The 27646-nt window shown below is 39.9% G+C and overlaps 1 protein-coding gene across 2 annotated transcripts in view; it reads right to left on the reverse strand.

Moving 5' to 3' along the window:
• Nucleotides 1-27646, reverse strand: part of myot (myotilin) — a 48969-nt gene that overhangs the window by 10839 nt on the left and 10484 nt on the right. For both annotated transcript variants that reach the window (XM_038295940.1, XM_038295939.1), the window contains exons 6-12: nt 21906-21929; nt 21489-21608; nt 19230-19410; nt 7298-7505; nt 6304-7214; nt 4579-4729; nt 1670-1771 (exon numbers count right to left, since the gene is read on the reverse strand). In XM_038295940.1, the coding sequence (XP_038151868.1) occupies nt 1670-1771; nt 4579-4729; nt 6304-7214; nt 7298-7505; nt 19230-19410; nt 21489-21608; nt 21906-21929 (1697 nt within the window). The remainder of the gene's footprint in view (nt 1-1669; nt 1772-4578; nt 4730-6303; nt 7215-7297; nt 7506-19229; nt 19411-21488; nt 21609-21905; nt 21930-27646) is intronic.

Consider the following 27646-nt stretch of genomic DNA (forward strand, 5'->3'; position numbering starts at 1 on the left):
ACAGGTGCTGGTCATAAAATTAGAATATCATGAAAAAGTAGATTGATTTCAGTAATTCCATTTAAAAAGTGAAACTTGTATATTATATTCATACATTACATACAAACTCATATATTTCAGATGTTTATTTTGTTTAATTTTGATGATTACAAATGACAACAAATGAAAATCTCAAATTCATCATATCAGAAAATTAGAATATTACTGAAGACCAATAAAAACAAAGGATTTATAGAAATGTTGGCCAACTGAAAAGTATGAACATGAAAAGTATGAGCATGTACAGCACTCAGTATTTAGTTGGGCCTCCTTTGGCCTGTATTACTGCAGCAATGCGGCGTGGCATGGAGTCGATCAGTCTGTGGCACTGCTCAGGTGTTATGATAGCCCAGGTTGCTCTAATAGTGGCTTTTAGCTCTTCTGAATTGTTGGGTCTGGTGTATTGCATCTTCTTCTTCACAATACCCCATAGATTTTCTATGGGGTTAAGGTCAGGAGAGTTTGCTGGCCAATTAAGAACAGGGATACCATGGTCCTTCAACCAGGTACTGGTAGCTTTGGCACTGTGTGCAGGTGCCAAGTCCTGTTGGAAAATGAAATCTGCATCTCCAAAAAGTTGGTCAGCTGCAGGAAGCATGAAGTGCTCTAAAACTTCCTGGTATGTGGCTGCGTTGACCCTGGACCTCAGAAAACACAATGGACCAACACCAGCAGATGACATGGCACCCCAAACCATCACTGACTGTGGAAACTTTACACTGGACTTCAAGCAACGTGGATGAAGTGCCTCTCTTCTTTTCCTCCAGACTCTGGGACCTTGATTTCCAAAGGAAATGCAAAATTTACTTTCATCAGAGAACATGACTTTGGACCACTCACCAGCAGTCCAGTCCTGTTTCTCTTTAGACGCTTCTGACGCTGTCTGTGGTTCAAGAGTGGCTTGACACAAGGAATGCGACAGCAGAAACCCATGTCTTTCATACGTCTGTGTGTGGTGGTTCTTGAAGCACTCACTCCAGCTGCAGTCCACTCTTTGTGAATCTCCCCCACATTTTGAATGGGTTTGGTTTCACAATCCTCTCCAGGGTGCGGTTATCTCTCTTGCTTGTACACTTTTTTCGACCACATCTTTTCCTTCCCTTCGCCTCTCTATTAATGTGCTTGGACACTGAGCTCTGTGAACAGCCAGCCTCTTTAGCGATGACCTTTTGTGTCTTGCCCTCCTTGTGCAAGGTGTCGATGGTCGTCTTTTGGACAACTGTCAAGTCAGCAGTCTTCCCCATGATTGTGTAGCCTATAGAACTAGACTGAAAGACCATTTAAAGGCTTTTGCAGGTGGTTTGAGTTAATTAGCTGATTAGAGTGTGGCACCAGGGGCCATCAATTTTGAACCTTTTCACAATATTCTAATTTTCTGATATGATGAATTTGAGATTTTCATTTGTTGTCATTTGTAATCATCAAAATTAAACAAAATAAACATCTGAAATATATGAGTTTGTATGTAATGTATGAATATAATATACAAGTTTCACTTTTTAAATGGAATTACTGAAATCAATCTACTTTTTCATGATATTCTAATTTTATGACCAGCACCTGTACATAAACCAAGTTATGACTCCCTTAATATTGTGATCCTTACTAAAGAGAAAAAGGTTTTCAGTACCTGGTCAAGTTGTAAATCAGAGAGATTGTCTTGGTCCAGCATGTAGGTAGCGTTGTCTGGACCCAAAAGCCTGCGAGCCATTCGTTCTTCATAGGACAATTTCTGTCAGAAACAAAACAAAAACATCTATACTTAATAAATTGTCTTTGTTATGGACAAACAGAGTAAAAAGAGAAAATTAAGGCTTAGAAAAATATCCCAGGGTCAATAACTTGAGTGAGGAATCATTAGCGCTTTAATACAAAATAAACAAAATGCTTGTTTCAATGATTTCATTAAAATGTCAAAATCAAGATATAAAGCTTCTGCTTTAAAACCAGGAGTCAACAAAGACACTCGCTGTGCTTCCACTACAAACATGCACCATAGTTTATCAATATTCCACTAAAGAAAAAGTGTCACAATTGCAACAATGACTTATTGAAATACACACATCCTCCTCCCACTTCCGCTGGTCCTGTTCATATTATTTGCCAGTAAAGTACGGTTGTTAATCATTCAGTTCAATTCAGTTTATTTCTATAGCGCCAATTCACAACACATGTCATCTCAAGGGACTTTACAGTTCATCAGATCATCCAGTCAAATTAGTTCAAAGTTTTCTATCTAAGGCGAACCAGTTGATTGCATCGACTCATTGACTTGGATGCAATCCTTCACACTAAGCATGCTTGTAGCGACAGTGGAGAGGAAAAACTCCCTTTTAACAGGAAGAAACGTCCAGCAGAACCAGGCTCAGTGTGAGCGGCCATCAGCCGAGGCCAACTGGGGTTCAAGGAGACAGAAGCAGAGATACAAAAAGCAGCTGTAAAATCTGTCCTTAAATCGTGTGACTCATGTAATGCAAAAAGATATTTCCTTTGCACTTTTGCGAAATACACCAATTTTAATACAGCCGGAAAAAAAAAACTTTTATCGAAAAAGATTAGTTCTCTCAAAATCGCTGATTCCAATAAGCTAATTAATTTTCATGACAGCTTGTGCATTTTTACACTAAATGGTAACGTAGCCACTATGACCATAGGAAAGAAAAGGTGAACTAATGTTTGTTGGAAAAATATCCAGGATAACCACAGTCTAAGCTCCCCAGGTGAAGGAAAATGAACCATAATGATTTCTTTATGAATGCAGGTCATCAGTTTGTCTAGTTTGTCAAGTCAGTTACGTCAGTGTTAGCTTGAAGCAAAACAAACTGACAAATGGGTGCGGAAAATACAAATGTATAGGATCAGCTGCACAAGGAGCAAAAAATGGCATCTTCTTGTGTTGCTGGTTGCTAGAATCCACAAAGTAGCCAACAGACAATCTGAAACCTTATTACATACCTGCAGCCAAAGCCACACAAAAAGAAACCACAGCAGCTGTGGTTAAACACAATAAATGAGGGCACTAGACAGAAGCAATCACCAAAAAACACATAGCTTTATTCACATTAAGTCATACCAGGGAAGTTAAGGTAAAGTAAATAAAAGAAAAGTTGAGGTAAAATGGTTGGTATGGATTATCATTTGGTTGGGTAATCCAGCTACTAAAGTGCAGTTTGTTATCCAGTCATAGGCTGTGTGCAAATTTATGCGCTGGAAAAATGGCCTAGAAACAAGTAAACATTTCTTAAATTTAGTGTATTTACCCTTTATTTGAATAGGTAAATGAGATAATTTGCCAATGGAATGAGAATTATTTTTCTTCTTTTTTATCTAAATTGACTTGTTCCATCGGCAAAATGTCTCTTTTACCTCCTCAATTTAAGAAAAAAGGCACTTATTTCTGGCCTGGTTCTCTTAAATTGTACTCCATCCTGGATCGATGCTGCCATCACTTTCAATTATAGATTATAGAGTTGGGCCTGTTTTTCAGTTTCTCTCCTAGACATAGTTATGGGCTCAGTTTCTACTGTGACAAACTGGTCCTGCTCCATTTCATCCTTTGACGTAAAAACTGTCTCAAAGTGTCTCCTATCTGTTCATAACTGTCTCATATCTGTTTAATTCTTCCTTTCCCTTTTAGAGCCACCTGTGGAGCTAGTCTACCGTTAGCTTTTCTAACATAGAAAGTATTTATAGATCAGTGCTTCTGTGTTCCTTTTCTATGTCTGCTTCTGTTTCTTTGAACCCCAGCCGGCTTCACCAAAAGGCCGCTCACACTGAGCCTGGTTATGCTGGAGGTTTTCTTTCTGTTAAAAGAGAGTATTACTCTCTACTGTCGCTGCATGCATGGTGAAGGATTGCTGTAGAGTCAATGACAAAATGCAGGCAAATGTCTATTGACTATTTGCTCAGCTAGGAGAAGCAAATCATCCAAAGTCAATGAGTCTTAGAAGCTTTGAAGCAATCTGACTAAATTGTCTCAGTAAAGGGACCTGAGATGACGTGTGTTGTAAATTGGCGCTATAGAGATAAACTGAATAGATCCTAGATTGGGGTGGGAACTCCAGTCCTGTATCCTGGAACTTTTACATATGTCCTTGACTTAACACACCTGAAGGAAATAGATAATTAAAAGGACTGTGGAGAAATTGATTGCATACTGGGGAGGGAATTTAACTATTTGATTCAGGTGTGTTGGACCAAGGATGAACCTCAATGTTGCAGAAAACCGGCCCTCAAGGATCTGATACAGAGAATCTGAACAAGAGTTTGGGTGATGGTTTCAGCCTCTTCAGAACAACGGCACCCTGCAGGTCATTCAGACAGATTATAAATGTAGAAAAGAGTTTCTGTGAACATTTTTGTAGGTTTTTCCTCTTCAAGAAAGACAGTGTGACAAAAAGGATCTAAGAAAACGACTGCAGTAGTTTCTAGGCGGTCAACAAGTTTTAAGTTTAACAAGCATTTATCATAGAAACAAATTTGTTTTAGTAATTCTCCACCGGTTACATTCACCACCATCAGTCTGCAGGTTACTCCTACCTGGCTGTGTCGTCTCCTGGCTTCTTTGGAGCGAAGCTTCTTCTCAAGATCCTGAATTAAGGCATCCTTTGATCCCTGGATGTCTTCATCTGTAGATCGGGCCGAAGAAGGCCGAGGTACAACAGATTTCTTTAAAATAGGTTTAGGAAGGCTGAAGGAAGCAGAGCAGGGAAGTGACTCAGTAATGGGAAGATATAACAAAAATTAAAAAACAATTCCCCATAAGAAGCTCACATTGACATCTCTACAGACCAACCTGTCATTGCCACCTTATAAAAGTATTCACACCCTCTGCACTTTTTTCATTTTATTACATTATGTAATATTTCCTTATCTATAGCTCACTAAGCTAACAAAACCTGTCAGCTTACAGAGCTATAGTTAGTTAATTTTGTACAGAAACTACACTTTAAACTACCTCAACAGGTGTGTATCCCTTTAGTCATGTACAAAAAAACAATTTAATTACTTGCTTTTTGGTGTTTTTTGAAGCATATGACCTTAAATAAATTTTTTTGTACATGACTAAAGGGATACACGCCCACCTTCCCCACCACTTGTAGCAGGCTAGTTTTGGCTTATAATAGTGTTGGCCATTTTAATTTACTTTATCTTACAAATGTACCTAAATAATGTTCTACTGTTGACTGTATGTAGCCTACACAATATCAGTTTAAGGAAGTAAAAAAAAGTTATTTAATTAGGCTACAGTAATGCATTGCTTTTTGCAGTTCTGTAGTGATGTAAAGCATTACCAATACAATTTCAGAAATATTTTACTCTGTTATTAAGTTACTTTTCTTCTTTTGTTACTTTGACGTTTCTCCAGATAGTGCACAGGTGAAGGGATCGAAGAAAAAGGCTCTTAGAATGAAATATTTTGAAAATACTAAAATACAGCATTTTATTTTGATACATTTTTAAAGTGGGTGTTTGGTATTTTATTTGGAAATACATTTTGAGGCATTTGTGCCCATCCCTGCTGACAGATTTAGCAACTTTCTGAATAAGAATGGGCAAAACTACTCCACCTGGAGGAGCCGGTAGAGACCGACCATAAAACCATCTGCAGCCGTTATTCCAGTGAAAGGAAGCTCTAATTGTTGAACTCAAATATTTCAGATTTTTCTCTTAAAAATTACGTTCAGCTATGGAAAGTAGTGTTGCACCGATACCAGCATCGGGAAGGGCCCCGATCCTGCACTAAAATGGTGGTATCGGTATCGGCGAGCACCAATACCAGTTTGAGAGCCAAAAGTTTCTTCAACTATTGTCACCCATTCCAGGTAGGCAATAAAAAGTTCTATTGGAATTACTTCCTATTAGACTTTTTCCTGCTTCACAAAGGAAGGCAGCAGCTTGACAAAGCCATGATGGCAATTAATTTACATCCAAGTAGTATGAAGTTCTTCATATACACACACACATCAATTTCAATCAGATGGTATCTGACTTCTATTAGACTTCGATTTATTTTGTCATTTTGTATACACAAATGTAAACAAAAAGAACTTTCGTTTAGAAATTATATTACATTATATATATAAATTATATTAATAGAATTTAGGTATCGGTATTGGCCGATACTGCACAGCCAGGTATCGGGGTAAAAATGGCTTCAGCGTAACACTAATGAAAAGCAGAAAAAATTAATGCGGTGTGAATACTTTAGCGTGGCACTGTTTTATAAAAGTCTAACTAAACGGTTTGCGTGTCTAAACTTACGTGTTGGGCGTCGCCTTGTAGCTGGCGGGCAGGGAAACGACGGCAGGTGGAACACTGTTCTGATTGGTTGGAGCGGTTGGCTGTGGGTGGGAGGGGGAAACGGGAGAGCGATGGAGAGTGGGAGAAACTGGGCGAGGTGGCTGAGGAAGGGTAGATGTGGGAGCAGGTGTCCTCGTAGGAAGGAGCGGACTGGAGGGGGCCAACGGGGAGGCGGGGGGGTTAGGGGACAGTTTGGAGGAGAAGGAGGACGGCAGCACGGAGCAGAGATAGGCAGCAGAAGCTGACATGGTGTCCTGGTTGGCGGGCAAACTGGCACTGCCGAGGCCGGTGGCGCTGGGGACCCTAGGGGTGAGGGTGATGGTGGAGCGCACAGTGGGGCGGGGCAGCGATGAAGAGGAGGAGGAGGAGGGAGGGGCAGAGGGAGAGATCAGGGGGGTGTTGGTGGGAAAGGGAGGGGCAGCAGAGGAAGACGGAGTGCACGTAGGAGAGTTGAGGCTGGATGAAGACGGAGACGACTTGGCGGTTCCGTTGGACTGGTACTGGTTCTGAATGTGGGCCACGGACCTGGTTTGGTTCTGAGCCAGACTCAGAGACTGAAACTGGGACTGTGTTTGGGACACAGACTTTGACACCACCTGGGCTTGAGAAAAGGACTGAGCTTGATTAGCTTTCATGGGACCCTGGACCTCCAGCACATTAGCACTGTTCTGGGTACCGCTGAGGTTCTGCTGGTTGTTCTGGTTCTCCTGGGCTTCCCTCAGCACACTGTCATAGCTGGGGGCCTGAAAGGCCGGCTGTGACTGGATGAAGTGCCTCGGTCGCTCATAATTGAAGGCACTGGGAGGGAAGGCACTGGGCGTGAAGGTGGGCAGGTCTGACAGGTTCATGTTGTTCCCTTCAGACTGGGAGGACTGGAAGAAATGGGACATTCAATCCAACAAGTTGAAACCAATGCTTTTCTGTGTTACTTTCTCTAGGAGGACATGAAGCTTACAGTGAAGCTGAGCTTGCTGGGCGTGAACAGCTTGGCCGCTGGCGTTTTCTCCTTGGCTTGCGCCGGTGGTGAGGGTGGAGGAGGGGGGCTCGGCGTACGGACCCGCACCTCTGGAGATCTCTGGCCCTCTGAGCTCAGAGCACTTTCCTCCTCACTACGAATTAAAGGCTCCTCTGTGCAGCGGTTTGAGGCTTCAGGCTCAGGGAGACTAAACAGGAAACAGCAGGAGCAGATTAGCAGTCTTCTACATTTTTATCTCGTTCATTAAACACAAAACTTGTATAACACAGATTATGATGCTCATTTTCCTGAACACATTAGCAGTGCTCTGTTTTCCTTGTTATCACACCTAAAGTTAGATTTTAAGAGAGACGGATAGAGACAGACAGAGGGATACAAACCCCATAACTTTGGATGCTAATGCTAGCTCGCTAGTCCTCATAATGATATAAAGTTAAAGTTATTTAATTCCTACAACTGAACACTATGAGAGTCATACTGAAGCCATAAGTTGTTTTTTTTTTTATTCTCTTATGAAGCTCTCAATGGTGGATTGACCCTTTCAGGACAGGCTTCAAATTGGCCCTTTGCAGGTTCTTCTTATCTAACTTCCTCACTTATGTACCTTGATATAAGTATAGTGTTTAATTATACAAATATGAATGTGCTCAGATGGATGTGTTGTGTACAAAATTGTAAGGATATTGATAATACGAGAACGGAGGGCAGGGGGCGAAAAGTTTGTTACATTTTGTTTCGTTGTTTTCTTTTGGTGTTAAAAATCAAAAATCATCTTCCTTGTATGGTGTGTCTGGGAAGGGATGAACTCAATTGCTGCATTGCAGGTTTTTGAAAGCTGAAACCTGAGTCCACCCCCTCTGTTTAAGGTTGTTTTTTCTTTCTTAAGATAGATGGCTTCTTTCATGCCCCTCTCAAATCGACTGTCTTCTTTGTCCAAATGTGAACGTTCTGATATTCAGAGGAATGTCCTTTGTCCATTAGGTGTAGATGTACCACATAGTCTTGTCCAGAGGAGGTCGCTCTTCGCCATACGTCTGGCCCTAACACAGAAGAGTGACTCAGATTTCAGCTTTCAAAAACCTACAATGCAGAAATTGAGTTGATCACTTCCTGCTATCATTGCAGCCCCAGCCTCTGTACAAGAGAGCAGAAGACCTCGCCTATTCAGCCAGGTCAACAATTCCCTTTAACGACCGACCTTTCAGATTCTTAGAAGGGTATGGTGCATTGCAGGCTAACAAACAAAGCCAAACGACCCCCATTTCAAAGGGGTGGACCCGTTTGTTCGTTCCAATTTGCATGTTTTCAAAACAAATACAAGGTTTTGACGGGAAACTGTATAAAACCTGGAACTCAACGCAATTCCTGACATTTTCAAGTCCAGTGGATTGTTTTGAATTTTCTTTTTTTAGAACGACTATGACCTGGATGACTGAGAATCTTCATCAACGTATCTTCTGACCATCTTTCAGTGTCAACCATCACAAATTACAGATCTATGATGTAGATCCTCCTTTTATTGCTAAAGAAATTCTCTTTTTAAGTCACGCTCTACAGAAGTTCACCAAAAACTAGATCAGCAGCCTTCTTTAGTAGCTAGCTAAAACTGTATTCTTGCACTGACAGAGGGGCTCCTAAAGGTTTCATACAAGAAACAAACTCTACATGATGTACTGTGTTTAGAGAAATGGAGGATAAACTGCTAAATAGCTAGCCCATAAAAATACATTAAAAATCAATTAACTACAGTGAAGAAAAGATGAAAATTAGCTACAATGTTCCCTCTAACATGTTAAAGAGAGAAATCTACCTACTGTATACACTTAGCTTTTATTTATACACCACATTTTATTAGCTTATCTATTTGGAGTTTAATGTTTTTATTTAATGTATTTTATCCAGATGGTGCCTCCAGGAAACAATGTCTCAGATCCAAGTATGGCCGTAACGATAAATATTGAAATAATCATCAACCCATTTGATAATAATGTATTCATTGCATAGACTGATGCTGCACAGACTCTAAAACGCTGAAAAAATAACCTACTGACAGCAGTAATAAGGATAAAGATTACATAATTACATTAATATGGTCACTATATTTATACATTCAGATTTATACAGTATCTACACATGTTCATATTTACTCTTTTGACATTTATAGTTCATTTAAAATGAAAAATTAAGGTTTGTTTTTAAAAGTTCCAATGGCTTAATTTAGAAATGTTAATTTAATAAAAGTATCTGTTTTTAGATTAACTGATGATAAAATAATCAACATGAGGCACTTAAAGGAGCAGTGCAACATTCACTTTGAGCTAAACATGAAGGCATTGCTTTAAAAAAAAAAAGAAAAACAATTTATGTTGAAATAAAAGCATTTTGCTCAATTTGGAGAGGTAAGTAAGACAACTTGTAAATGGATCAAGGTGATATGTATTTAAAATAAGAAACAAAAATCTGAATTAGTTTACTTTAAGTTCCCTTATATTGAATCACCTTGTTCTAAAGGGACAAAAATACTCCTTCAAATGACATTTCACCTTATTTACCTGCTTATTTTAAGACCTGCCTACCTATTTTTAGATCAGCTTGCCAAGCAGTACTTGGAACTCAGTTTCAGAGGAAATAAAATCAAAGTTTGGAGAAACGGAAAAGCACATGATCTACAACTTGGGATCAGTGTGGCTGAAACTCTGCCCTGTTAAATGTTTTCTAAGGAACGAACTAATGAGAACAACAGATATCACTGGTTCTTGTCCAGTGTCAGCCCAGTTAGTTGGTTTCCTTCCCAGTATGTCTGCTCCATTACTTTTCTGCTGAGAAAGAATGCTGTTGCCATGGCCACCACGTAGTCGGGCTTGCGCAGCAGAATAATGACAATGGCAGCCTTTTTCTTTGGCCTCTCTCATACGCGCTCATTCAGTGTGGTTCTGTGTTCAGCTCGGTCTCCTCAGGGCACAAAACAAGAGTTGCCCTACCAGCATAAACTGACCCAGCGTCTGAACTGGTTTGGTCACATTTTCATATCGCAGAAGGCGCAGTTTGTTAGGGGTCCTGCTGAAAGCCTACATCAGTCTAACAGTAAGAACTAAATGTTCAGACTAGAAATGTGGTTTTGGTTAAAAAATGTTGAGATTATGTAAACATCTGGGAAGACAAAAGTAGTGAAATATTCTTCTGGTCCAATTAGCAGAAGAAAACAGATACTTAGGGACTCCTGTTAAAACAATAACTGGTTGGAACAATAGGTCATTACTGTAAAGTAAAATATATAGCTAAAAGCAAAGCTTACAGTTTGAGTGGCTCAGGGTAACCTGAGCTATCTCTACAGTAATGCTGCTATAGGCTTAGACTGCTGGAGGACATAGGGACCTTTTTTCATCATGCTATCTCCATTCTCTAATTCTGCAGCATTTGTTAGTTCAACCTATAAGTTTTGCTCTCTCTGCTATCTGGTCTGTTTCTGTTTGCAAACTCTGCAACTCCATCCTGGAAATATCAGTTAGCCTGCTGCCAGCAACAAACAAGATTATAGATGATGAAATAGGCCCTGTTGTTCAGTGTTTAGTCCCGTTTCTCTCTTGTTTTACTGGGACTAACTGGATGTTTTCTCTTGGGACGTAACTGAATAGTAAAGTAAATTATTCTTATTTGTTATTTCAACCGTTGCGTATATTAGCTGTGACATATGAATCAAGATGCTAAGATGGAAAAATTTTGATTGACAGATGACCGTTGATATATGATTGGCTGATTTAGGTGTTCAGGCTGACGTACAACTAACTGGCCTGCATAAGATAACGAAAAAAACCCACAGATTTTAGGACAGGATTTTTTTTTTTTTTTTAAAGAAATGTTCTAAATGTTGGGACAATATCGTCTGATAAAGAGAACACGTATGTACATGTTTAAGCCTGAATGATTTGATATTTAAATGATTTCCCTACTATTATAAAAGGGAGTTTTTCCTCTCCACTGTCACTGCATGCATGCTCATTGTGAGGGACAGTGTTGGGCACGTTACTTTGAAAAAGTAATTAGTTATAGTTACTAGTTACTTGTCCCAAAAAGTAACTGAGTTACTAACTGAGTTACTCCCCCACCATTCTCGCAGTGTGTTTCAAAAGCCAGCTGAATAGAGAGGACGACAAAGACAAGAACCTGCAGAAAGTTTTGCATTTATTGCAACTCAACTTAAATGACATCAGGGGGGAACGCTATCTGATGGGCCTATAGACCCCATCAGATAGCGTTCCCCTCTTCTTAACATGGGGAGACGGTATCTGATGGGTGTAAATATCATCAGGCTGCATTACCTCTACTCATGGATGTGAAGTTTTTTAACAGGACGTTCAGATCTGGTGAGTGAATGAAATTAATAACTGAGGATGTCCAATTCTGAAATCCTGTGTGTTTGGGTTGTTATAGATACTGCAACATCTATCCATCTATCCATCCATCTTTCTTCCTTTCTCCATATAGACTAACATTTCATCATTCACGCTCTTCGTAGTTCCCCTGTGGCGCGAGCACAGGGCGGCCTTTAGCAAGCATGCACGTTTCCTCCTGCCTGCGCTGTGCGGAGATGCAGGGGAAACTGTATCTGATGGGGAAACGCAGCTCGACGTAACACCAGTATTTCCATCTGGAAAACGATGTTTTGCTGCTGGAGTCCTCCTCACTCTCCATCTCTCTGTGTGTGCTGTACGTTAAACCCGCAAGCGGAAACACCCACCTACCCAACTGACAGACAGAATTTCACTATACATCAGGGATGGGACGATTTATGAAAACCGTCAGAATCGTTCGGTTCCACTGTCTCGGTTCGGTTCGCGTGTGTTTCTTTCGGTTCATGCGCTGCTCCTTTTTCTCATAGAGGAAGCGATTACACTCCAGAGCAGAAGGTGGCGGTACTGCGACCAAAGCCAACCGCCAGTAGTAAACAAGAAGAAGAAGAAGCGAAGCAGCTTAGCCGGGTGTAGCAGGGAAAAAAATCAGTTGTTGTGGAGAATTGTGTCGGACTGGCGAGTGGGAAAGAGCAGGAGTTGGAAGACGCGCCAGCAGCACTTTATAGGTCTGCTGTATGGGAGCGCTTTGCATTTAGAGTGACCTACGATGACAGCGGAAAGAAAGTTGTGGATAAGAAAACAGTGTGCAAGCATTGTGCAACACGTTTTGTTTATGCTAACAGCAACATGTCATGCTAACCCCGAAATCCCTCCTACTCCGTCAGCAACCCCCGCTGCGCTCCAGACCGGCTGCGCAAAGCAAAGCCTACAGCCTCCACTGTGGCTCACGTCTGCTCCCCTCTGAGTTCCTTGGAGATGGTAGAGAGCATGTAACCTGACAACAGCCAGATGCATGTGGCGGAGCGAGACATGCATCTGGCTGTTGTCAGGTTAGAGAGCATGCGCCAGATGATTAAATTCAAAGCAGCAAAACATACGGAAATGATCCAGGGTTTCTGCGGATCATTTAAAATAATTACAATCCATTATTTTTGGGGGGATTTTTTCATTAATTTCATAATTTTTTATGGAATTTCGGTGTAACAATCAACATGTATCGAACCAAACCGAAAACCGTGAATCGAACCGAACCGTGGATTTTGTGAATCGTTCCACCCCTACTATACATCAGCCATTCTCATCCTCCCCTCTCTCATGACAAGGCGCGCACCTCTGGATGACCTAAAAAATAATCTTTAATATCTCTTAAACAAAAGTAGCACAAACAATATTTTTTTCTGCACAAATCTGCACTAACGTTGCACTAACCATTCAGTCTATTTGCAGAGGTTTTTGACGTGGGTGGGGTGTCAGCTTCACGCAGCTGCGCACGAGTCCTATCATGAAAAAAGGTTCATTGTGCGACCTGAGTAACGTGCAGTAACGGGGTGCCTGCAATTATAACTGCGTTATAGTTACAGTCAAAGTAATTAGTTAGATTACTCATTATTAAAAAAAAGGTAATGCTGTTACTCCCATCACTGGTGAGGGATTGCTGTAGAAGCAATGACACAATGCAAGCAAATATCTACTGTCTCTACATGTTTTTCCAGGAGGAGTGTGTCCTGGATGACCTGACTGTACTGTCTCTAGAAAATTTGAGACAACTTGTGGTGAATTGTGCCCAAAGAAATAAACTAAACTGAACTGAATCTTCTAGCGCTCATAGTGGCTTAAGTTGCTTTAATTGTAAACATGCTGCCTTAATAAGATCATAAAGCAGCTTTCACCTTCAAGTACGATTCAAAATAAATTTAGAAAAAGCAAACATGTTGCAGCTCCCTCTTAAAGTGAGAACTGTATTTAAAAAGTGACTTTTGAATAATCAGATATTTTAAATATAAACAACAGGTCAAAGTTTTAAAGAAACCTGATACTGGAGACCAACTCTGACTACTGCATCTCTGATTTTACTACTTTAAAGCACAACCCTCTATGAAGACTTACACACTGGCAAAAAAATCTAAATCTAGATAAGTCACTTTTTCTTAAAATAAGTGCATTTGTTCTTGAGGAGATAAAAGAGAAATTTTGCCAATGGAACAAGACAATTAAGATTTAACATAAGAAAAAACAATTGCATTGTCTTATTTCAAGTTCATTTTATCGAGTTATCTTATTTTAAGAGTAAAAATACTCATTCCATTGGCAAACTACCTAATTTACCTGCTCAAATCAAGGGTAAATGCACTTAATTTAAAACATTTTTTTACTTAGTTCGAGATCATTTTTCCAGTACACCAGTAATTTGGTTAACAACTGCAGCCTGTTGAGTCTAAAATAAAGATTTGTGGCGTTATTAGTTCTTGACCTCAGAGGTAACTTTGGTGTGCGAAGTATTTGAAGGATTATCCTTTCAAACGCTTCATATCCTGCAAATTAATTAACCAACTTATCACATTCCCCGCATTTATTTGATAATTAGATTATTTCACAACACCTCCTAACTTTGGGAGACAAGATAATTTATTTAGGTCCTGACATAAGAAATAACGCTGCCAGTGGAAAGCTAGGGACCCAACTTCAGACTATGAGTGGGTCTTAGTATCTGTATTTGTATTTGCTTGGCCAAAGCTATATTCGTCTTGCTATTCGGACGTCAGCTGGCAGGTGCAAGCACTAAAGTGGTGACGGAGCAGCTTTAAAGCATACCAACAAGACGCACACAAACCCTGCAAGGCATTGTGGGTAGGATCAAGGCAGTGTGAGCGACCAATGACATAATGGAGACAAAAAGTGAAAAATGTTGTTAGTGATAACTGGAAACCGCTTTGCAAATACAGACTCATCGTCTCCTAGGGGATATTCGTTTTGCACTAATTTGAGTTATTTTCATACTGAGAGATTAACTAAACAAACAGACGTTTTTCCAATAGATCCACCTGTTTATAAATCTGTTCCATCTCTGTCCAGAAAAACAGTTTCTAGAGACCCGTCATGTAAAGGAGGAGACGAGGAGTGGTTTCTGAAGGACGCCGCCGCCATGTCTGCTCTTCATGTTACATGTGAGGTCATAGCTCTGGACTGACATACCTCACAGTGTGAAAGCCCCCCCTTCATTTGAACATGAACTGGAGGATCAGGTCGAGTTAGAGACACACCAACTGAACTGTGTCCAACAACAAGGGTGCAGGAACATCTATTTATCCCAACAGACCAGATAACTGAAGTTTTATTTGATTATTTTACATCTAAATTTACTGCAGGATAAAGAATTAAAGATTTTATTGGTTAATGAAAGAACAGAAACAAAAATCAACGCTATTCCTGACATTTGAATTTAAAAAGCTTCCTGGATGGGAAGAGAAACGTCTTCAAACTTGGAAACAAAGTCCAGTGGATTGTTTTTATTTTCTTTTTTTGGAATGACTATGACCTGGATGACTGAGAATCTTCACCAGCGGAAAGAACAGAAACTTAAATAGTGGCTCCTAACAAAACAAATCAATGAATCCCTGTCAACCAAAACAAGAGAAGGAAGTAACGAAAGTGTTCAGGCCTGAAGGTCAGAGGGCTCCTCACCACTTCCAGCTCATTTCAGGGCGGCCACTTTTAACTGCAGTCAGGGGCCACAAACAAACTGATTGGGGCCACAGTGTGGATGAGTGCAACGTGACGTCACAAGCAGCCATGTAGAAAAAAACATCCAGGTATAGTCTCACATGTCTAATGCTCTTATTTATAAATGTTTGTTTGTAAAATATTTTCAATAGAAATAAAGAAAATAATAAAAAACAAACAAAAAAAAAAGAACCAGGTATAGTCCCACCTGTCTAATGTTCTTAATCATAAATGTTTGCTTGTAAAAAAAATTTTCAATAAAAATAAAGAAAATTTCAAAAAAAGAACCAGGTACAGTCCCACCTGTCTAATGTTATTTATATATATATATATATATATATATATATATATATATATATATATATATATATATATATATATATATATATATATATATATATATATATATATATATAAATCTTTGTTTGTAAAATATATTCAATAAAAATAAAGAAAAGAATAATAATAATAAAAAAAGCAAACAAATAAAAAAAAGCAGGTAAAGTCCATCTTTGAACATTTTGTATCACTTCGGCAGATTCGTTTAAAAATACTGTTTCACATTAAAGGAAAAAATAAACAGAAACAACGAATAAACCACATAAATCTAAAAACAAAAAGCTTAAACATTTTAATATTTCATCGTAATCACTTTAAACATACACTATATTGCCAAAAGTATTTGCTCACCCATCCAAATTATTGGAATCAGGTGTTCCAATCACTTCCATGGCCACAGGTGTATAAATTCAAGCACCTAGGCATGCAGACCGTTTTTACAAACATTTGTGAAAGAATGGGTCGCTCTCAGGAGCTCAGTGAATTCCAGCGTGGAACTGTGATAGGATGCCACCTGTGCAACAAATCCAGTCGTGAAATTTCCTCGCTCCTAAATATTCCACAGTCAACTGTCAGCTGTATTATAAGAAAATGGAAGTGTTTGGGAACGACAGCAACTCAGCCACGAAGTGGTAGGCCACGTAAACTGACGGAGCGGGGTCAGCGGATGCTGACGCGCATAGTGCGAAGAGGTCGCCAACTTTCTGCAGAGTCAATCACTACAGACCTCCAAACTTCATGTGGCCTTCAGATTAGCTCAAGAACAGTGCGCAGAGAGCTTCATGGAATGGGTTTCCATGGGCGAGCAGCTGCATCCAAGCCATACATCACCAAGTGCAATGCAAAGCGTCGGATGCGGTGGTGTAAAGCACGCCGCCACTGGACTCTAGAGCAGTGGAGACGCGTTCTCTGGAGTGACGAATCGCGCTTCTCCATCTGGCAATCTGATGGACGGGTCTGGGTTTGGCGGTTGCCAGGAGAACGGTACTTGTCTGACTGCATTGTGCCAAGTGTAAAGTTTGGTGGAGGGGGGATTATGGTGTGAGGTTGTTTTTCAGGAGCTGGGCTTGGCCCCTTAGTTCCAGTGAAAGGAACTCTGAATGCTTCAGCATACCAAGACATTTTGGACAATTCCATGCTCCCAACTTTGTGGGAACAGTTTGGAGCTGGCCCCTTCCTCTTCCAACATGACTGTGCACCAGTGCACAAAGCAAGGTCCATAAAGACATGGATGACAGAGTCTGGTGTGGATGAACTTGACTGGCCTGCACAGAGTCCTGACCTCAACCCGATAGAACACCTTTGGGATGAATTAGAGCGGAGACTGAGAGCCAGGCCTTCTCGTCCAACATCAGTGTGCGACCTCACAAATGCGCTTCTGGAAGAATGGTCAAAAATTCCCATAAACACACTCCTAAACCTTGTGGACAGCCTTCCCAGAAGAGTTGAAGCTGTTCTAGCTGCAAAGGGTGGACCGACGTCATATTGAACCCTATGGATTAGGAACGGGATGTCACTTAAGCTCATATGTGAGTCAAGGCAGGTGAGCAAATACTTTTGGCAATATAGTGTATCTTATCCTTTTTTCGGAAGGCATATCAATCAATTAAACATGTCAAACTTTGTCATAGAGGCTGCTGTGTAAACTGAAGCCTTCAGTTTAAAACACTGAAATAAACTGAGAGACAAAGAAGTGTGAACATGTCCCCAGGCTGTTTCTCTTACCTCGACAAACGTTTTCTGCTCACAATAAACCCAGTAACGACTGATTGGAGCCGCTCTGCTCTTCAGCTGCGGAGAAAAGCAACCAGACAGCAGAGGAGGAGCGCGCCCCCGAACTGCAACAGGTGACAAGGCGCGCTCACGAACAGCGCGGCGCGAGTACGTGCCGCGCGCTCATGTGTGGAGCTATGGAGAGGCTTTTCGCATTTTTAATCAAACCAAATTAAAATAAAAATCACAGCTAATAAATTTGGTTTAATGTTTATTTAATGTCAAAAATTCTAATAATTTTTTATTGATCGCTGATCATAGATAGATAGAAACTTTTATATACTTGGAAACTTTGACCGCATTGCTGTGAACATTTATAGAACAATTTTATATTTACTTTTTTTTAATTGGAAATACTTTTATTCTGCACAATTAGAATTAAACAAATACTCGATAAATAAATAAGCATACCAATAATATGCCCCTAAAAACACAATAAACAAATAAATTTAGGTAGAAATGAAATCATACAGTGAGACATAAATGCATATATCTCTTTTAATTAGCTTCTTTATTTATTCACCTTGTAAAAAATTACCTTATTCATTTATTGTCCTTCATAATCTTCAACTTTATTTATTTATTACTTATGTTTTGAAGTATTAATTTATGTGCATGATATAATATTTTTGTCTATTTTATTCTTCCTTTGTATTTTTTTTTACCCTCTTTATTTCTTCAACATTATTTATTTCTGTCTGTTGTTTTTACATTTCTGCCTCATTATGCAAAGGAGGAGGGGTGTGTCTTAGAGGGTCAAATAATAAATAAATACGTTCCAACCTGTGAATTTATTGAGGATCAGCCAATACAGTTTTTTTTAATCATCGGTTTAAACGAGACCTAATATGTGCTGCAGATTTTTAGGGGCCAATTCTCAAAGCCAGAATTGCAAGTTCAACCTGCACTCTTCCTACAATTTAGATGATAAAAACGACACAATGATAGCAAATGTTACACAAGTCTAAATGCAGACAAAATGGAAAAAATTTTCACCAATCAAACAAAATATAACCAGTGGATACCAAACAGAGAGAGCAGCAATGCATGCATTTTACGTGGTCTCATGGTAGGACTGCTGAATGAGGTAATAAATCAGAAAACTCATGCTCATAATGGCCAGTACAAGAAACAACGCTAATATTGGCCTAAATAGTCCAATCAGTGCACCTCTAGTAGTTTTTGAATTGGAATCAGTAAACTGCCGCAGGGCTTCCTATATTCTGAAATATGGGAAACTGCAGGTTTTTCAGGAACAGAACAACTTTGTTAAAGAAAATCTAAATTCTTTGCTTTGTCTTTTTATCCATCATGGAGCATGCTTTGTGATGCATTAACAGCGTTACAATGAATGAGAGTACTTGAAATTTAAAGAGAATTGTTTTATATCAAGTCAAATAAATGGATTTTATTGGTATGAATGATCATTTAGAGGAAAAATAACAAATTTAAAGCAGTAAAGAGTAAAACAGTAATTGGAAAAAGTAAAGGTGTAATGTAAAATGACTGCAGCGACCTCGTTTGGATGATCATGTGAACTACAGCTCCAATGGCGTGCTCTACAACTAAATACAATATACTGATGCAAAAATAAACTATTTTCTTTTGGATTTATTCCACTGAGCTGAACCAATATAACCAGTAAACTACAGCAATATAAGCACCTGCAGGGGATCGGTGGTGCATGAACTAGTCAGATAATGAACTATGTGTCATTAAGCACTCACTCTGCAGAAGGGAGGCTGTCCTCTAAAGAACCGTCTGGCCACTCTGGAGGAGGAAGGTTCACACAGTCAGGTAATTCAGGAGGAAAATCTTCATCGTTTCTCCTGTAGGAAGTATTTTCCTGATGATGCTCCGCCTCATTTTCCTGACTGAAAGACAGTGCCTCCTGCTGCTCCTCCAGGTCTGCATGAGGGGTTCAAACACTGACAGTGACCTCAGGTCACTGATCTCTATCTATTCACAGGTTGCTGATAGTATTATGGGTAGTATGGGGTGGAAGTGAAGCCACCGGCCTCCCTATTGGTACTCCCTAGTTAGACCGGTCGCAATGTAAACAATATGTGTGCTAAAGCATTAAAGAACAAAGATTTTATAATTTTGAGGGGGACTTAAGACTTTTAAAATAAAGATAAATTCATCACTTGTGTTTGTGGTGTTTCATAGCATCAGTAGATTACTTTAACTAATAATAAGAAAAAATATGCACATCACATTGCACAGTCATTATGAAGTCAATGAAGTTTATAAATCATGGAATATAACATATTATCAAAATCCATCCCAACAAAATTAATGTGTAAATGAAGCATGATAATACAGATGTGCCAAAAGTGCTAAATTGATTATGTACATGTAATATACATGTATCTATTACATTCTTATGGTAATTACATATTACATGTCTAGTGATGCATCTGAAATATATATATATATATATATATATATATATATATATATATATATATATATATATATACCGGTATATATAAGTAATGTAATATAATATAATAATAATATAAGTACATCAAAGACAAGGCTCCAACTGACGACACCCTCTCTGAATATCTCAATGGGGAACAGAATATAAGGTGCCAGAGACTGCGTCATGGGAGGATAAGCTCCTACATGCGATTCACCACCAAAACATAATCGAAGTGGAGGGTTATCAGGAAATCCTACCAATGGCTAGACAAAGCTGGACTGAAGGACAGCAGAGAGGCACTGATCATGGCACAGGAGCAGCCCCTAAGCACCAGACCAATAGAGGCCAAGATTTACCACACCAGACAAGACCCCAAGGGTGTAAGATGCTGGCAGGGAAAGCTTACATGGAGCGCCATAACCAAGTGGCTGGAAGAGTGTACATGAAACCACAAGATCAAAGTGAGCCAAGATCATGTGGGACTTCCAGATACAGACGGACTGAATGGTAATGCCAAAGGAGCCAGACATTGTGGTGGTGGACAAACAGTAGGGGAAAGCCGTTGTGGTTGACATAGCAACCAAGTGACTGCAACATCAGGAAAAAAGAACATGAGAAACTAGAGAAATACCAGGGGCTCAGAGAAGAGCTGGAGAAAACCTGGAAGATCAAGGCATCAGTGGTACCCGTGGTCATTGGGGCCCTCGGGGCAGTGACCCCCAAACTGGAGGAGTGGTTACAGCAGAACTCTGGAAATACATCAGACATCTCGGTCCAGAAGAGTGCAGTTCTAGGAACAACAAAGATACTGGCAGAACCCTCAAGCTCCCAGGCCTCTGGAAGAGGACCTGAGCTTGGAGGAAAAAAGGGGGGGGAGGACCGTCCGTAATGGCTAAGGAAGAGTTTATATATATATATCTATATCTATAGATATATATATATATATATATATATATATATATATATATATATATATATATATATATATATATATATATATATATATATATATAAATGATTGCTTTTTTTTCTCGTTAATATAACATGCTGTATATTTTTCAGCACATGACTTGTTCAAATGAGATATATAGCAAACACTACAAACATGACAGCGTCATCCACTTGATAAAGAATTACTACATTGACATTTCACAGTAAATTACTTTCTATTTACTCTACTTTCTATTTTCTTACATTAGACACAATGTCATTGGCTAATTTAGGCATTATCTTTGAGTCAGTCTGAGACAGCAAGACTAAAGTTATGCTACATACTATATTATAGGTTACATTGGCCTATATGTGGATTCTCTTGCTTAGTTCATCCACTGACTGTGGAATGTCTTCCCACAGCCGGCCAACTGCTTGTTTTTTCAGCCAAATGCTACACATGTAGTCATTTTAACTGTGTCTCTGTGGGAATGGGGAGTACCAACATGGCAGATGGTGGCTTCACTTTTCAGACAATCAGCAATCCAGTGAATAAATAGAGATCAGTGCCTCAGGTCAGTTCACAATCAATATGAAGCATTTTTGCTAAGATAAACAGAGATTCTACCATCATAAACCTCCAGCAGAGCGGAGCAGGAAACCGTTCCATAGGAGTTTAACACCACACATTTGAAGATGCCCGAGTCTTCAGGGAAAGCCTCTGTAATCACCAGCGTGCACAGCTCCTCTGCACAGACAGAACGTTAAACACAGTAACAACATTATCATTACTTGTTTGTTGAAACTCAGCCAGTCATACTATTGGTTCATAGCAAACCAAGCATTTAGTGCTTCTACATCAAACTTTTATCAGACATTATTTTTAAAGATGAAAATAGAAAACTTAGTAAAATTAGGTCAACTTTAGTCAAACAGCCTTGCAGGAAAAAAGTTTATACATTTATTTGCCAGATTTCTGTGCACTTGTAGGCTATTTTTATCCTGAATCTATTATTATTTCATGCAATCTGTGCTTTGGACTCACCTGGCACTGATGCAGAGCTGCCTTCTGGAAACACAAAGACAGATTGAGATAAATTCTTGTGCTGATTAATAATATTCACATTTCAGAATAGGGAACAGTAAATCTAGGCTGATTTACATCTCTGACCTTCATTTATACATGAAGCTGCTTTGCTGTGACTCATGTGGGGTTTAAAACCTTTATCTAAACGGACTTTTCAGGAATTAAAAAGGAATTGAAAAAGCTTCCTGGATGGGATGCGAAACTTCTTCAAACTTGGAAACAAAGTCCAGTGGATTGTTTTAAATTTTCTTCTTTCGAAATTAAGAAGCATATTTGTAAACAATAATATACAATATAAATATAAAACTAACACTGAGCCTGGTTCTGCTGGAGGTTTCTTCCTGTTAAAAGGGAGTTTTTCCTCTCCACTGTCGCTACAAGCATGCTTAGTCTGAGGGATCGCCTTCAAGTCAATGAGTCGATGCAATCAACTGGTTTTCCTTAGATAGAAAACTTTGAACAAATTTGACTGGATGATCTGTTGAACTGTAAAGTGCCTTGAGATGACATGTGTTTTGAATTGGCGCTATAGAAATACACTTCATTGAATTAAAACGTCACTTTTTGCTTTTCTAACCTGAGGCAGACAAAAATCTGATAAAAACATCCAGGTTTGTGAGTTTGAATAGGTTTCTGTGTTCCTGTCTCATTCATAGGGCAATCAGACTTTAGACCAACTGAAAGTCTCTTTGCTTCATGTTTAAGCCTGTTCTGTGGTTCTTGCGTTTACATTTCCAACACATGGTTTCTCATATTCAATCCAATATTTTTTTAATCTACGAACAAACAGCAGCTCCCACATGGTGTCTGAAGTAGTGAAACTCTACTTAATACATTTTACATCCTCAGTAACCATTTGTTTTTTCAAATATTTACAGCTGAGAAATGTTATAAGAAGACAATGATATCAAACATGTTCCTGCAAAAAGGTCTGATGTTGCAGGGGCAGGTAATGAAAAGTGCTGGGAAAAAAATGCTCTAGTTCTGATGCCAGTTTGTTTCAGCCTTTATCCAGTCTCATGTAGAAGGGCTGGTCACATTACAGGTTATTTGCATTATAACAAGGACAGTTAGCAAGGTAGAGTGAACACACAAACTTCAAGACGGGAGGGGGGCTTGCAGGAAAACTGGAATTCTCTGGGACTTCTAGTGTCTAAAAAAAAGCAAAAGCCACATTAATCTGAAGAGGACAGATATCTCTCAAAAACCCAGCTTCAAAAACCAAAATTAACTGTCATAATCAAAGAATATAATCTGTGGATTTAACATTACAAAGTCAAGAGCAATTATGGTATTGAAAAAAGACACAATGTAAGGGATATATAAAAGTTCACAGAGATAATAGGAATATATTTATCATGGAATTCTATGTTGAAAATGTAAATATGCTGAAAAAGTGAATTGCAGCAAATGTGAACAACTTACAAAAGATGGATGTAAATCCTGTAAAAATTAATAGGTAGCAAAACTGATGTAGAGTTGCTGTAAAATGAATGAAGTGGCATAAATCATAGGATCTCTCGTCTCTCTGCTTCTTTTCATGCTAGATGCATTGGTTTGATACTGTGTGTATCTGTCAGCATGAACTTAAAAGTTATTTTCTAAAATGATAAACTGGGATGTGTTAGAAGTGTAACTGCTGTCAAAAGCAGCTTGGCATGAAGAGGCTAACCTCTTACACCCTAAGGGGGTATAAATGAATTTCTGCCTGACAAAAACACACAAAAGTAAATAACTTATAGCCTCACAGCTATTAGATTTAAGAAGAAACTTTTGGTACGTCTGTAAAGGTAAGATGTCATAGAATGGTTTTCTGGTGTCAGCACCATTGTAGCTTTGACCCTGCCTGAAACATTAGGGACAAAATACTAAATATTTTGCATTTTTTGAACCTTGCCAAAATTTTCTTTGAAATAAACATTGCAAAACACTACCAAAATATTATTTATAGCACAAAAAAGTAGTACAGACTTTTAAATCTAAATGTTGTGTAAAAATATACCAAATTTGGACTCAATCAGATGAATCATATTTATTTTAGAATGGTAATGGTATGGACCCGCCGGTGGGTCCATAGGGTTCAAGGGGCTAACCTAAGAGTATGGAGGTAGATTGGTGCCAGATTACCAACTTAATTTTAATTGACTGGATTTCGAGGTGCAAGCAAAAAAAAAAAAAAAAAAGCTTGTTTTTACAGCTGAAAATTTTATACTGAAAAAATATTTTAGAAATTCAAGAAGGATTTTAAAGTGAAAAGAAAAATGTAAAAACTAACATTAAAGCTTCTATTCTGGTCCTTTTTTTTATTTGGGGCAGGGCTTAGATGACATGGGGTTTGGGATTATGCCAGACAGCTTTAGGCCCCGTCCACACGAAGTCAAAACGAACACGAAACGCTGATATTTTCCAAAATGTTTGTCGTAAAGACGGAGACGTAAAATAAATGTGATCGTCCACACGAATGCATGAAAACGCTGCAAAATGTATGCCAGGCATGTAAGTGGCGCTGTGGTGCCAAAGCAAAAATAGGCGATGAAATGTTGGGCATGCGCACTAATATTTATACATGGTTGCCCTGCGGGTCCATTTTCGCGGTTCAGTCAAATTCAGGAGCTGAACTATGTCGTCGATATTGCTCTGTTCTTCCTGGAGATATTCCAGAAGAAGAAGATTCTGTTGTAAGCCCGACAGCAGGGTGAGTAGCATTAGCAGCAACCATTCAACACAGTACGGCGCCATTGTTGTCGTGATACTGTGTCACGCATGCGTGTTCAGAGGCGACGCTATGACGCAAGCGTGTAAAAAAAAAAATGCGGTTAGAGCTTAAAGATGGAAACGCGAAAACTGCGTTTCAAAATCTTCCCACTCTGAAGGCTGAATAAAAAAAAGATCGTTTACAAACCCCCGAAACGCCGGCTTCATGTGGATGAGAGGCTGGTTTGGTGAAAAATCTGTGCGTTTAGGCCAGGGTCTCTGCTTCGTGTGGACGGGGCCTTAGTGTCAGGACAAAATATTCCCATCTATTTTCCCAGTTTCCTATTCGGATAGAATTTAAACTTTACTTTTAATATTTGTTTTTTAATTTTAAGATTTTTTTCTTTGTTTTCAGTTTCTTTTTTACTTTGAAGTTTTAAATCTTTTTTTGTACAATTTCGATGTTTTCTTGTTTCAATATCAAAAAATATTTTTGGACCAAATTTATGGCCTCCATGTACCCGTATTTTCACGACCATAAGGTGCACCGTACTAAAAGGCGCAGTCTCAGTTATGTGTGCCATTTCTGTATTTAACACACACATAAGGCGCACCGGACTATAGGGCGCGTTTTTTATATACAGGTGCATGTCCTCTACTACGTTTAAATACCTCTACTGCGTATTTAAAAATACAGCGGGGGCAAAACTGAGTATGACTGTGCTTTATTCATGTATTTATTATACAGTATTAATCAAACCTGGGAGCTGGCTGTGAGATACAGTGCTGATGACACAGGGCTGTGATCACTCCTCTGAAACAGTTTGTTGACGCATAAATTAACTTAAAATCCTGAAACCTGCCGACAGAATATGTTAGCTTTTATTATCCTGGTGCCTGCAGTTTAGATTATTTAGATGAAAAACACCTGCCAGCCGCCGCGGTGAACCCGGAGATGACCCGGCCCAGAGGTTGCTGTTGAATTAAGTTTTCAGGTAGAAAAATAGAGTGGGAGCAAAACTGAGTATGTTTGTGCTTTATTCAAGTATTTATGACAAAGTATTAATCAAACCCATCAACGTCGTCATCCTCTGTTTCTGAATTAAACAGCTGCACTAAATCAGACATGCCAATTTCCCCTTCTTCGCTGTCGGAGTCACTTTCCGTGGAAATGATGCCGGCTTTTGCGAAAGCTCGAACAACAGTGCCAGCAGACACGTTAGTGTCATGATCTGGCCTGTTTGCTCTCCCTTAATTAGTAATTCCTCTCACCTGTCGTTTTTCCCTCCCTGCGTCAATTATAATTTATTCCTCTCACCTGTTTCCTCTAGTTTATATTCAGTTCAGCCTGAGCATTTAGTGCCAGATCATTACTTGTCTATCTGTTAGTCTGTCTGTTCAGTTTTATTTGATGGTTCATGTCCTGGATCCTAGCTGCCAGTGGAAAGAGGGTTTTAGTCTTTGTCTCGTCTCCTGATTGTCCACTGTTCCTCCCTCGCGGAGTCCTCTGGGTTTTGGCTCATTATGGGGGGAGGTTCAGTTTTTATCAAAGAAAGCCTGGCTCCAGGGAGGAGACCAGTTTAAAGTCCAGCTTCAAGTTCCGGTTCCTACGTCCTGTCTCGGCTACCCTCTTCCACTGTGCCTGCCTGTCTGCACCTGATCCTGTCTGCTCCTGTGCGTGACCACCTGGTCATGCTTCTGGTCCCAGTCTGACTCTGAACCCTCCTGGAAGCCTGTGGATGCCTGGAAGTCTGGATCCTGCCACCTGCTTCTGTTCCTGCCTGATCTGCATCCCTGATCAGGATCGGCTTCCCCCAACTCCTCCGGAGCTGCAGCACTGGGGAGACTCTGGGTGACGCGACCTGCGTCAGCTGTCAGCCCATCGGCTGGATTGCACCCCTCAAGGGGTATGGACTAAACTGTTAAACCAGGTAAGTGACTCACTGAGAACATCATCTTCAGTCAGATGATCGTGGTCACTTACCTGTGTTTCCTCCCTTGAGTGTCTGAGATTGGGCGGTGCCCCGCCCTCCCGCCTGCAGTGTCCGCGAGCCACAGCTCCGCTTTTGTTTTGTTTATTTAATAAATGTTTTAAACTTTCCTACAGACTGTCTCGCCTTGAATACTGGGTCCATCTGTCAGCGCTCATGACAGTTAGTCCAAGCATCAACAATCCATCCGCAAACGGTGGCGTAACTTGCCCGGCGCTGCCTTCCACTTACTTTGAACGGCCGGTTCACACCGATGTCGAGCGGTTGAAGTTCCTTTGTCAGACCCCCCGGCATAACAGCGTTCATTTGATTCACCTTTTTTTTCACATCGGCTGTGAGATGGGCACGCAGTCACAGATTAACAGCGATGGTGATGAGTGGAAAAAACCACCTGGTCTCCTCACATACACCTGCCTCAGCCACGCTTTCATCATCTCCTCATCCATCCAGCCTTTTTAATTTGCCTTAATATCATATGTCATCAGAGCGCTGTGTCTGTCTCGCTGTCAGCTCCCAGGTTTGATTAATACTTTGTATTAAATACACCTTGCAGCTATATTTGCTGTGATCAGTGGGAATAAAGTAGTTTTAATATGTTTTTAAGTGGGAAAATCCACCTGAAAACTGGATAATAAAAGTGAACATATTCTGTCAGCAGGTTAAGTTAATTTAGGTGTCAAACTGTTTCAGAGGAGCGATCACAGCGCTGTGTATATGTGTATCATCAGCGATGTGTCTGTCTCGCTGTCAGCTCCCAGATCAGCTTCTCTGATTGGTTGATGCGGCGTGTCCAGCAGCAAAACTTCAATTTTTCCATCTCGAGCAGCAGCAGCGCGTTGGCGGCGCGACAGATTCTTAAACGTTCCCGACGCGTTGCACCTGCTGCTCAAAACGCGCTGCGGGACATTTTGCTGGTCTCCTTACATTCAGCCACTCTTTCATCATCTCCTCAATGAGGTGGTCTCAAAAGTCCGCAGTAACAACACACATAAGGCGCACCGCACATTTTGAGGG

The sequence above is a fragment of the Cyprinodon tularosa genome, unplaced genomic scaffold (genome assembly GCF_016077235.1).
Source record: "Cyprinodon tularosa strain WSP-4 unplaced genomic scaffold, ASM1607723v1 ctg363, whole genome shotgun sequence".
NCBI classification, from domain to species: Eukaryota; Metazoa; Chordata; class Actinopteri; order Cyprinodontiformes; family Cyprinodontidae; genus Cyprinodon; species Cyprinodon tularosa.